The sequence below is a fragment of the Notothenia rossii genome (assembly GCF_949606895.1).
Source record: "Notothenia rossii genome assembly, chromosome: 4".
In the NCBI taxonomy this organism is placed as follows: domain Eukaryota; kingdom Metazoa; phylum Chordata; class Actinopteri; order Perciformes; family Nototheniidae; genus Notothenia; species Notothenia rossii.
This window is the reverse complement of record NC_136902.1, coordinates 53,482,404-53,494,881: the sequence shown is the minus strand read 5'-3', so window position 1 is coordinate 53,494,881 and position 12,478 is coordinate 53,482,404. Positions and strand designations below refer to the sequence as shown.

The 12,478-nt window shown below is 39.9% G+C and overlaps 1 protein-coding gene across 1 annotated transcript in view; it reads left to right on the top strand.

Annotated features, from left to right (window-relative positions):
* The window catches only part of ech1 (enoyl CoA hydratase 1, peroxisomal), a 37,186-nt gene that overhangs the window by 1,468 nt on the left and 23,240 nt on the right, over positions 1-12,478 (top strand). Inside the window, exon 2 of the mRNA XM_079673777.1 lies at positions 571-733. Coding sequence (XP_079529903.1) covers positions 571-733 — 163 coding nt within the window. The remainder of the gene's footprint in view (positions 1-570; positions 734-12,478) is intronic.

Sequence of the window (12,478 nt, the reverse complement as noted above, 5' to 3'; positions counted from 1 at the left end):
TGAAAGGCGATGTTTTTATGAAAATGTGTTTGATGTCTTAATAAAATCTTACAGTGTACATTTATTTATTGTAGCTCAAAATACACTTGTTTGACAAAAAAAATGATGTATATATGAAAAGTGCATGGATTAAGTGTCAATACATTTTTCCCAAAAGAAAAACATCTGTTCTTATCAGTTTAATATCTGATACGTCCCCTATCCGGGGACCGTATATTAAATAGATTTTTGGAATAGGGAGATGGAATAGGGGCTTGCTCTGTCCACTCCACGCATCGAACTGGTATTGCAGGAAGAACTCCAGGAAGGAACGGTGCACCACCTTTCATTGTGAATGACAAAATAGCAGATTATCTACCATAAAAAATTGATAGACATATTTAAATGTATCAAAACCAGTGGAAATGAGGCTCCATGGGCTTGAAACTTTACAAATAATTGATGTGAAAGTTATTAATGTAAAACAAGCAGATTCTGCTCTCTGACCTTATGACTTTTGCAAAAATAAATGATTGGGAATCTCTTTAAAATTAAAAAGGTATTTCTGGGTAAACCATTTCCCCCGCTCAGACCCGAGCTGGCTCGGTCCGGCTGTGGTCAGGGCCATGTCCTCTTCAGGCGGCCCCCCCTCTCCATACACCGCCCTCGCCGTCAGCCACCCAGCGGAGTCCGTCACACACGTGGAGCTGCACCGGCCGGAGAAACGCAACGCCATGAACAGAGCCTTCTGGAGGTACGCTTCAATTAGTGTGCAATCATTTTTCCAAGACAAAGAAAACATACAAAATAAACATATGAACTATACATTTTGACATATTAAATGTTTAATGAAAAAATATCCCTAATCAAAATGTATTTTGAACAAGTAAAGTTGCTTTTAATAATGAGTATGTGTTGAGCTTGTATGGTGGCACTGATGTTAAAATGTATTTCAATTTAGAAGGTCGTGAGCAGAAATGAACAATTAAGAAAACATTTTGCCAGAACAAACCAGACATAGTTGTATCATAAGATACATTAGTCAATTCTTTAAAAGCTAATTTATGGAAGCCTGTTTGCGCCACAGGAAAATAAAAAATAAAATCCTGTAAGTCATTATTATGACTTACTATTGTTATGTATGTGTCACATCAGGTGTGACTGTGCCTTTAAGATGGCACCGGGAGTTTGGGGATGTGTGAACCGGACACAGTTAGTTGTTGTGGTGTTGTCATGGCAGCGTGTGGAATAACCATAGACTGTGGTTGCGTTCCAATAGTCCATTTAGCTTAGGAACCTTACTAACCAAGTGAAATTACCCGGAAGTACGTCAGTGGCAGCCGAAGCGGCAGGAAGTGCCGTTCGAATTCTCCAAATGAAAGGAAAGGAGGTTTCAAACTTCCTTTATAACCTCCTTTAGCTTAGGAACCACTGGACCTCCCTTACCGAAAGGAGGGGAGAAAATTCTGCCCCACAATGCCCTGCAGCCGCAGCATTTGCCGTCACACAACAGTCGGCCGTTCACGAAAACAAACGATTATGACGGAGAAGTTATATAAGGAAAGTTACGGTGCTTATTAAGCATTTTAAAACGTATGTGGTAACTTGCCAAAGTGCTTTGTTTTGAACGTTAATCAGTATTATAATCAAAAAGAGAAATATGAACGTTAGTTTTTACTGAAATGATCAAATAAAGTCAACATTTCACTGAGCTGTGTGGGGTTTGCTCAACTTTTAAAATATGTTTGAATGGTGATATACACAGTGATAGATGTTAAGGACTAACGTTTATAATAAATACATTTGTATTTATTTTAAGATATTTTCATACAATCATACGTATTGGGATCATTTGTATTAATGTGGACCGGAGGGAGAGGGTGATGAGCATACATTTCACTTTCCTTTTTTATTTCAATTCCAACTTTGGTCATGAAGAATATGTTTCTCTGTTGTCCACGTTCATAAAGCAAAGTAACAGCATCAGAGCACGGTGCATACAGAGTCTCAGATGAGTCCGTCGTTCTTATTAAACATCCATGTTGTAGTCCGCTGTAGAGAAAACTGTAGTTTCCATAGTTTCCCCACAGCAGCAGACGCACAAAATGACGTCCGCTTGCGCGTCATAAACACGTCGGATAGTGAAAATGCATTCGGATTCTCTAAAGTACCGCAGTCTCTTCTCCTAAGTCCTTTTGAATTCTCCTATCCACTATCCCTTAACCCCGTGACGTTTCACTCAGAGGTCAAGGAATAGGAGATAGGGTTAGAATTTAGGAGCTGATTTTTGGATTATCGGAACGCAACCTGTATATATAAATGGATGTAGGGTTCGTGACATCACCCATAGGATTCTGCAGAGTTGCCGAGAAGCCCTTAGTAGGCGGAGTCGGCCACTAACGGTTCGACAGTGACGTCAGAGTTCAACTCCAGCCTGCTCCAAATAGAGAGGCGAAGTCCCTCCCCTTCCGGGAGCCTCCATGGGACCCCGGAAGGAAAATTATACATTGAAGGCAATGGAGAGAGAAAAGTTATCTTTTGATCCCGTTTGAATTGTGCCACGAATGACACATATGATGTTTGTCAATCTTAAACAATCATTTCCATGTAAAAAAAGTCACAGTTTGTCGTAAAGCTGTTGAAATATAAGACTATGAAAAATACGCAACTAGAGACTACAAATCCCAAATGCATTCTGGGTCGCGTAAGTTATGTCATAGGCGATAATGCTCCAAGACTGGTTGCGACTCGCAAAGCCAAGAAGAAGAAGAAGATCTCACAATTAAAGCAAAGAAGAAGAAGAAAACTGATTTATTTCCTCCAATAAATATAAGAGATTGCTCCAATAAATTCACTTTTACAAGATGCCTGTGTGCTTCTTACCAGGTTGTAATCACAAAAGTGATCATACCACTTGCTCGTTCTATCGCTTCCCGTCTGATGAAAGGACCAGGAGTCGTTGGACCAAACATATCAGGTAATATACATGTTTTGCATGGAACATAGTCAAGTTAGCTTCCTAGCTAGTAGCGAGCATGTTAGTTAGCATTACATTACTTAGCCTTGTCATTTGTATTAGCCTTAACATGAAGTAAAGCAAAATGTTAAACAGTAAGAGTAGTCATGATGGTAAGTTTTTTTGTGAAACATTTGAAGAGTAGCCTATCGCCCCCTCCACCAGGTGCTAAGGGGGCGGGAGGTAGGCTAACCCCACATTAGCATCAGCGATCTTTTCTACGTAATGCTCTCTGCACAAATGGTTAACATTGAACATTAAAAGATCAGGCAGTTCAGGGAGTCGAAGGAAGGAAGGCAGGCAGCTTTGCATGACATTCTTCTGGATGTGTTTCATTGTGATGATAGTGAGAGTGAGTCAATCTGTTTGTTGGAAAGACAGTAGTTGAGTGATTACTGAGAGAAAATTATTAAAAGAGATAATTATTCAGTGTTGTTACTTTAAAGTGTTGTTACTGACCTTTTTCTCTTTTATTTTCTTTACCTACTATTTACTATACGTAATAGTATTTGGTTATGGTATATTATTTATATACATCAAAGGCACAATGCACCCCCCAGAGACACACATGTATTGAGTGTGATATTTTGCATTGGTCATGTGAAATCATCTTTACATACTAGAAAACTAGGAGCGGCAACTTGTTTTGAAATTCAATTTTTAATATCCGATAATAAAGTTGATCTGTTTTCTTTATTCTTCTCTCTTCCCAGCTCCATCCATCACCATTCTCTGTTCCTGCAGGTCCTGCTTGCTAATCAATGCTTTATTTTTTTAGACAATTACAAATAAAGTCAATGTATTGTATGACATGAAGTTGTGCTTCATTCTGAGTCAATAATAAATTCATTCTGCCTTTAACTGCAAAATTATTGTGGACTGCACCGACATCCATGTAGCTGCCCCCCAGTAAGATGAACCAAGCAAAGCTGACATACTCAACATACAGCTGTACTCTTAAGTTTACATGAAGAATTTGTGAAATATTGGTAATAACAGGTTTAAATGATTATAAGTAATTAATTATATAATTTTCTCATTGTAGACAAGCAGACAGGGAGCCAGATGAGAAAAGCAGAATATACAGCTGCCATTTTCCACATGGAAAAGAGAAAGGGCCAAGTGTATTTGAGTGGAAATCCCAAATACAAAAAATAAAATTATACCATTTACAGATATGTATACAAATATATATATCCTATATACACCATCATGTATAATGACGGTGTATGATGTAGAAGGAAGTGTGGTAGATAACAACTAAATATAGAGTTACATACAGATCCATGTTACAGCAAAAGATGGAATAACTAAGAAGCACGCAGTATAATAATAATTACATGCAACAATTAAATAACTGCTCAGCATCTCCACCACAATCCCAATCTGCTGTGTCCTGTTTTCCTCCGCTCTGCATAACACCCCATCACACATACGAAACACAACGCAGAGTCCGAGGGTGTTAAGAGTATGTTTATTTAAATGTCCTCCTCTCTACTGGCCAACACTGGGAGCATATGCTGGGTGTAGAATTGTTCCAGGAGGAGGAGATTTCCACGCCATGCAGGGTCTTTGGGGATGGGGATGATGATCGCCTCCTTCGTGGTCCACAGTAGCAGAGACTCCAGTCTGTGATGTGCAGCTGTTATATAATATACAATACATTTTTTTAAAACATTTGATCAACAAAAAAGGATTTGGTCAGGATCTAGAGTCAGTGTGTAGTTTATTAATTAATCAATGCTCTCTACATTAGGAAAACACATACCAGTGTACCAGAGGGAGTCACACACAGCTGTGCCTAGATAACCAAACAAATTGACAAGATAACTAAAATCCTTGAATCTACACACAGCAAATAAACTCAAATGACACAACGAAATGTAAAAGGAGATCACACATATAGTCAATATAAAACTGGCCGCCTCAATCTGAAGAGCAATTAAAACAAAACACGGGAATGTATCTTGTTCTTCTGAATACTAATGTTATCCACAGCATACACAGAGACCACGAAGTTCTTAAGGAGAAAACTAGTTGCTAAAACAAAACACGTTAGTGTACCTTGTTAGCTAACGTTAGCTAGCTGACATTAACGTTAAACATTGCACTCATATTACTCACTGAAACCTTGTAAAGCCGGTCCCGCATGCTGGCTCTTACAGAACCGACTAACTCCCCTTTCGTACAGCTCTCAACATGCCCAGACTTGTAGTGATTTTCACCTCGTTTTATACTTTTTCGCCTCATTCTGAAAGAAACAGGTAACATTTGCTAACGTGACGGCCATCTTTGTGATGGTGACGCGTATTGTGCGAGACCAGAGACCTGTAGTTCACTGAGCGGTTTCACACAAAAAAATGTGTAACTTCAAAGTTTTACGACACATTTTTATTTTTTTGACTTGCAAAATGTTCTTTTAATTTGACAAACATCATATGTGTCATTCGTGGCACTATTCAAAGGGGATCGAAAGATGACTTTTTTCTCTCCATTGACTTCAATGTATAATTTTCCGCTTCCGGGGTCCCATGGGTCGGAAGTAGATGGGCGGGACTTCGCCTCTCTATAAGGGCAAAGAGGCGGAGCCGAGGCGGGACCTCCTGCCACCAAGCTGAAAGTTCCAGAGCTAGCTGAAGCTACCAAGCTAAGCTAACATGCTCCCGGTTCTAAGGTAAGCGGACATTAAACTATTCAGCAAAACTATAAATAATAATCTAAGTTATTGAGTTTTTAGCATAATACTTCAGAATTTTAAAATCCCTTAACGTTTGTATGTAATTGTGCTAAATTCAACACTGGAATCAAGCAAATATTAATATGTTTGCATGACATTAGTTATTTATATTTTGATATCACTTAACTATACGTTTAATACATTTAAGTCAAGCTAAGGTACATGTGATGGTAGCTAGTTAGTGCTCTTACCTGTGAGGCCTCCTCCAAACAGCATAATAACCAGACTGTATCATTAAAACTAACTACCAGTTCTAGATCCTTGACTTTAGACAAGCAATTCTAAAGACAACATGTATTTAAAAAACAATCTTTCTTTGAATGTGCCTCTTAACCTAAGATATTAGTTATACAGTAATAGTATTGACAATCTAAAAAAACTGAGCAACTCAACAGTCAACTTTATGTTTCTTATTGTCTAAAGCAGGGGTTCCCAAAGTGTGGGAAGGTGAGCCTCCCCTCAGAGAACATAATCACAGCTGCGCCCCCCCTCCCAATTATTATTATTATTATTATTATTATTATTATTATTGTTGTTGTTGTTGTTGCTATAATGCAGGGGTATTCAATTGCATTTCAAAGAGGTCCAGTGAGAGAAAATGTCATAAAATGCTCTGTTTTCGCCACTTTTCTCTTTTCTGATTGGCTGAACGTCACCTCCTTAAAACATTAAACAATATATTTTTTAAACCTCTTTATCTTTATGTTTTAAACATGTTGAGGTTAAGGATGGCAGCTTCCTCATACGTTGCACCCGGAGAGAAATAGTTGAGACGGAGATGTCTTTAGCAGCAGGGAGGAGTAACGTTTCACCAATGTTGTGAGGTTTACCTGCCTTAGCTATCCGTAACGCCACTCGGTATGATGCTTCGGTTGCCTTTGTATTCAGTGCTAAATGTGTCAATGACATTTTTCTGTGACTGCAATTCCTCGAGCTTCCGGTCAAAAAACTCCTGTGGCTTGGTCACCAAACATGGGTGTTTCGTCTCAATATGACGCCGGAGTTTACATGCTCTCATACTGTCATTAGCTAGCACCTCGTTGCAGATAACACACTGTGGCAGTGGAGTGTCATCAGGACCGGTCCATTAAAATCCTAGCTTCAAATAATCACTGTCATACTTCCTCCGTTTTCTGACAGACGCTGTCTCCTCTCTCACTTTAGGTAACTTCACTAACAATCGATCCATATTTTGTCGCTCGCATACATTTAGCTGAAGTTAACTAGCTAGATTTCACTGTCTCTCTTTATTTTTTTCTGGCGGCTGCGCCTCCCTTGAAGCTCTCTGGCGCCCCCCATGGGAGGCGTGCCTCACACTTTTGGAACCCCTGGTCTAAAGCATTTATTATTTTAATTTTCCCCCTCTCATATTCAGTGTGGACGGATTGAGACAGCGTGGTGTCCAGAGAGCTGCAGAGACTTCAGGGAGAAACCTCCGTGTGATGGACGTCCTGTCTGTTTGTTTGGCCCGGAGAGGACTGAGGGTCTTTCCTCAGCGAGGAGGACCAGGCCTGATGGAGGAGCCCATGCTGGGCAAAGCTGATACCAACTGCACAGGCCTAGTCTGTCACTTTATTTGACTAAATGTGTTTACTTATACATTTAATAGGTTTACACCTTCTGTCCATATATGCTTTTTATTTAAAACATTTGATTACGTTTTGGTTCACATTTCAGTAAATTGTATTTGTATTTGCACTCCTTTTGTCCATTATTCTTACTGAAAATGTTAGATTACACATTCACATCTGACTGAAGATTGGCCCCAATTATTTGTGATGTTGCAAACTCTGCGGTACAAGGCACAAGTGATGTGAAGCTCATAAAGCGAGGCAAATAGAAATAATCAGCTGATGGAATGTCGATGTGGAAATAGGTGCATTTGATCAGCTGACTGTTTTTACAATAAAAGTAGTTTCTTAGTGTACTGGTCTTAAAATCTCATAGCATCAGCTTTTAATGTTCCTCTTGGATGTTCTTCTTGACCCTCAGAGAAGGAGAACATGTTGTGTCTTTCAAACATTTCCTTTCCTAACAAAAATTACAGGAAACATAAAACATATTATTGCAGAACAAGTGTGTTATTTATGAAAGCGGTGTGTTTGTGTGTTTAGGGGCTGTAGATATAATTATTTTGTAATTGTAATGTTTTTTTTTTATTTCAACAGTGAGCTACAAAGACAATCAGATTATGAATGAACAGTATGAAGTTGATCAACATTGAAATATGTTATTATCAAAATAATATTTAACTGTTATCAAGACGTAGTGCAACTGTAGAAGCTTGCTCTGTTGTCTCACTGAAAGAATAACTTTTACCACGTTTTTTACAGACAATATTGAGAGATAAATAGTAGCAGTTCTCACTATGTGTTAAATACCTTTGCCTTCAATACATTACATTAGAAAGCTGACAAAATCATAGTGCTTGTTAACATCTAAATGTAACTTTTTGCATGGAAAAAACCCTCAACTTAACTGATGTGTAGGTGAGTATTTAGTATTTTTAATGGAATGTATTTCAGTGTATTAAAGTCAATACTTCATTCATTTAAACCAATATCTTTCTTGATTCTTTGTACAGTATGAAAAAAAGAGTCTTTGTACCTGAGCTGAAGTTCACTGCTGTGAGGAGTCCAGTTCTGTCTCTCACTCTGTGGTCCAGCCTGTCTGCATCACCTGGACACCTTAAACAAACATATATATATATGTAAAGTACCATGTGTACAAACAATATAACTGATTCTCTTCTGTTGAACTTGTTGGATTGTGTATTGTCCGAGTCAGGGTCCTTTTTATTTTACTGTAACTTTGGAAGTTGTGTTACCAATGCTTACTGTTTATTTGATACCCATTTGGTAATGCAATTAATAAAAACAACAAGGTTTGGGTTTGTTCTTCAGATGACTCTGACGTTAACGTGTAAGCTCAATAATGAACTCCAGCTCAACCAACCATATTGTAATATCTAAGTAATCATCTTGAAATATGACATTAATAATTGTAATATACACACATGTTATTGTGAGGTTGATTTCACATACACTACTTCGACATTAGCTTGTCTACATACTTGAGCATAGCCAATTTAAATTAACCTTAGCGATGCATAAAGTTCCTACCTACATAATAAAATATCTCTCTAAGTTACAAGGACGACCTTATTTTATCAACCTCAAACAGAAGCCGTTTGTTCAACAGTATTATCCCACTTAACTCTTAACACTTGTCTATTTCGTTTTAACCTTTATATATACAGTCTATGATTTTAACTTGGAGGCTACGATTAGCATCGTTAGCACCGATGTAGCTACCACTCGCTTACACGCTAACCCAAGCCTTAACATTCATTACGTAGCTGATTAAAATCATGAACACATAAATAAAGCACTCGAATTTCACTTACCGCAAAACCGCATTCATGCACCGTCTGTTTTAACCGCAGAGCGAGTCACAATAGTCCGATATATAAGAATGAAGAACAAACAACCACGGTCGGCTTCAAGTTGTGTTTCCTGGATGAACTGACCAGTAGGGGTTTCGATCCCAAAATATCGATACTTCCGATATTACGTTAAGTTTCAAAATATCGATACTAGAGCCAATAGGATCGATACTTTTATACTTTTTTTCCCGTCTCCTCTACTCGTCAATTTCTTAAAAAAACTATGTGCAGACGAACACAAGTATATATTATTTTCTTCTCTCTCCACTGCTGTCCTTCTCTCCTCGAGGCTCGCGCACGCGCTGCGCGCTCCCTGCCTGAACGCCGATTATCAAGCTGACTGACAGCAGCCGGCAGGGCAGGACAGCAGCAGCCAGCGACTCGCGAGCGCAACACACACACGCGCATGATGGCTGAGAGAAAGAGCAGCGTTGTGTGGAGCAATTTCACAACTGGCAATTCAAACTTAGCGAACTGTGATGTGTGTAAGAAGACAGTTCGCTACTCTGGCCACTTTGTATTGTTATTTTTCATGTTTGCACTTTAAGGCGAGACACGGCAGGCAGAAACATCGTTTTTCATGCCCATGTCAATTTTGAGATTTTGTGCTATTTTGATTCAATAAGATGTTTTCTTTCAGGCTTTTGGAAGGAAAACGTACAAAATACACATTTAGGTGTTTATTTTACTATAGTTTGTCTATTTCCGTCGGTAGATTTCTCCTAAATTCACCAAAAGTTAGCAATCTAACGTAACATAAAGTGCCGTGACCGCTGTTTTCTCCATGTCATGAGAGGTACCGTTGGAAAGCTCAGGTTCTCCTGCACAATCTCATCGGATCCAAATATGGTCATTTCCTTTGTATCAGCAACCAATCGTGAAAGTACAAAGGGGTCATCTGACCAAAGAACGGAATCTTATTGGCTGGTGTCAATTTCTGACAACGTGATTCGTTCAGATGCGTCACGTGGTGCGCCATGACACTTCCTTGTTTATATTTGCGCTGAAAATTTAAATCTCAAAATGCCGAAACATCCGCGAAAAAATCGTTCAAAGAGAAGAGGACAACAATTGTCACTTGCACGTAGCAAGGTAGAAGACAAAACAAATGACCCCGAACCTGAAAAACCTTCACTTAGTGCTTCAATGCGCAAGCTGTCACCCAAAGAGCAGGAGGGTTTAGATAGTGCCACACAGCAGTGGCTGATAATACATGTAGCGCGGCTGAATGAAATGCTCAGTGGGTTGATTTGCCCAAATTGCGCAGGGACAGGGCTCAAAGTTAACATCGATCCGCAAAACCATGGTTTCTGTAGCAGCTTAATTTTAGAGAGCAGTCTGTGTGATGGTGGGTACCGCAAAAGTGTGTACACATCTACACGTCTTCAAGACGAAACCAGGAAGGATGTTGCTTTTGATGTGAATGTGAGAATGGTGCTCTTAGCGCACGAGTTAGGCTTGGGCTATGCAGCTCTGAAGAAAATAAGCAAAGTGTTGGGGATTCCTGCACTTCATCTCAAAACCTATCAGAGACATGACAAGAGAGTGACAGGTATAGAAACAGGATTGAGACCAAGAAAACTTGAACTATTGAATTCAGAGTATAACTTATCAGGACATTCAGTTGACTTATTTTTTTCTCTTATTAGTGGCAGAAATAGAGAGAGGCCTGGAGTCACTTCACAGGACAAGGGAGCAGGTCAGGCAGGCTTATGCAGATGTGGACCCAGATGTTGCAGAGTTGCTGAGGGAGGATGCAGAGGCAGTTATAAACATCAGCGTGTCATTTGATGGCACATGGCAAAAGCGAGGCTTCACATCCCATTATGGGATCGGTGTGTGCATTGACATCCTTACTGGATTGGTGATAGACTATGAAATCCTATCATCCTATTGCGATGCTTGTGCTCTAAAGGGAAATGCCAAGCAAGAGCAAAAGATTACAGAAGAGGAGTATGACAGTTGGCGACAGACACATAGTGATTGTGCAAGAAACTTTGCAGGGTCAACCAAGGCAATGGAGCAGGAGTCAGCCAAGAGGATGTGGGCCAGGTCTGTGAATCGCCACCAGGTGCGGTACACAGAGATGTTGTCAGATGGGGATAGCGCAGCATTTAGGGAGGTGGTTGCACTGAACCCATACCCTGGGCATGAAGTGGTGAAATTAGAGTGCATTAATCATGCCCACAAGCGAATGGGTACAGCACTCAGAAAAATGAGTTCACAGAAAAAGTTAGGAGGGAAGGGTGTAGGGAAGCTGACTGCAAAGAAATGCAAAACTTTGCAAAATTATTACAGGGGGGCAATTCTCAACAACCAGGGTTCAATCGATAAAATGAAGGGAGAAATATGGGCAGGTCTCCTCCACGGCATGTCTACTGATGACAGCCCCTTACACACCAGGTGCAATCCCTCCTGGTGTTGGTATAGGAAAGCAGAGGATAATGGGGAAACACCTGGTAGCCACAAAGAACATGCTGGAAACTTTTTAAAGCGAGAGGTGGGGGAGAAGCTTATCCCTGTGTACCACCGCATGTCAAGTGACAGCCTGCTCCAGAGAATGCAGCATGGAGGTACTCAAAATGCCAATGAGTGCCTCAACTCTGTGATATGGGCGCGGTGTCCAAAAACGGTGTTTGTGGGGAAAAGCAGGGTTGAGGCAGCTGCAAGTATGGCCATCTCCACCTTTAATGAAGGTGCCTCTGCCATGCTGGCTGTTATGGAGAAGTTGTGGCTCCAGAGCACAGCTGTTACTGTCAGCGCAATGAGACAAAGTGATTTGCTGAGAATTTCAAAAGCTGAGGCCATTACATCTGCTAGTTTGAAATATAGGCGCAAGAGTCTAAGCACAGCAAAAAAGGTGAAAAGACATCAGCAGGAGATGCAGGAAGGACCTACTTATGGAGCAGGCATGGAGTAGGGTGGCAGTTCTGCAGTGCGTGTGTTACTGTGGTCGTAGTGTGTGTGTGTTACTGTGGTTTTGTTCATCAGGTACATACTGTGTTACTCAGTTTTCAGTTGTATTGTGTTTTATATGTTCTATATTGTTGTTGTTGTAAGTATTAGATTAGATATTGTGTCTGAAAATAGTGTCTTCCAATAAAAAAAATATGGAATTTGACAATACATATCTTTAAAGGTCGTTTTCTCAAAATGAGTTTTTTCTCCTACTCTGAGCACAAAATGTCCACTTCAGTAGCACGTAGACACACCAAACCTTCCAGTTATATTCCTATCCATATTCTGAAGGCTTTTACCGAAGGGTTTGTTCATTTATCATTCATAGCCTGAATTATATAAC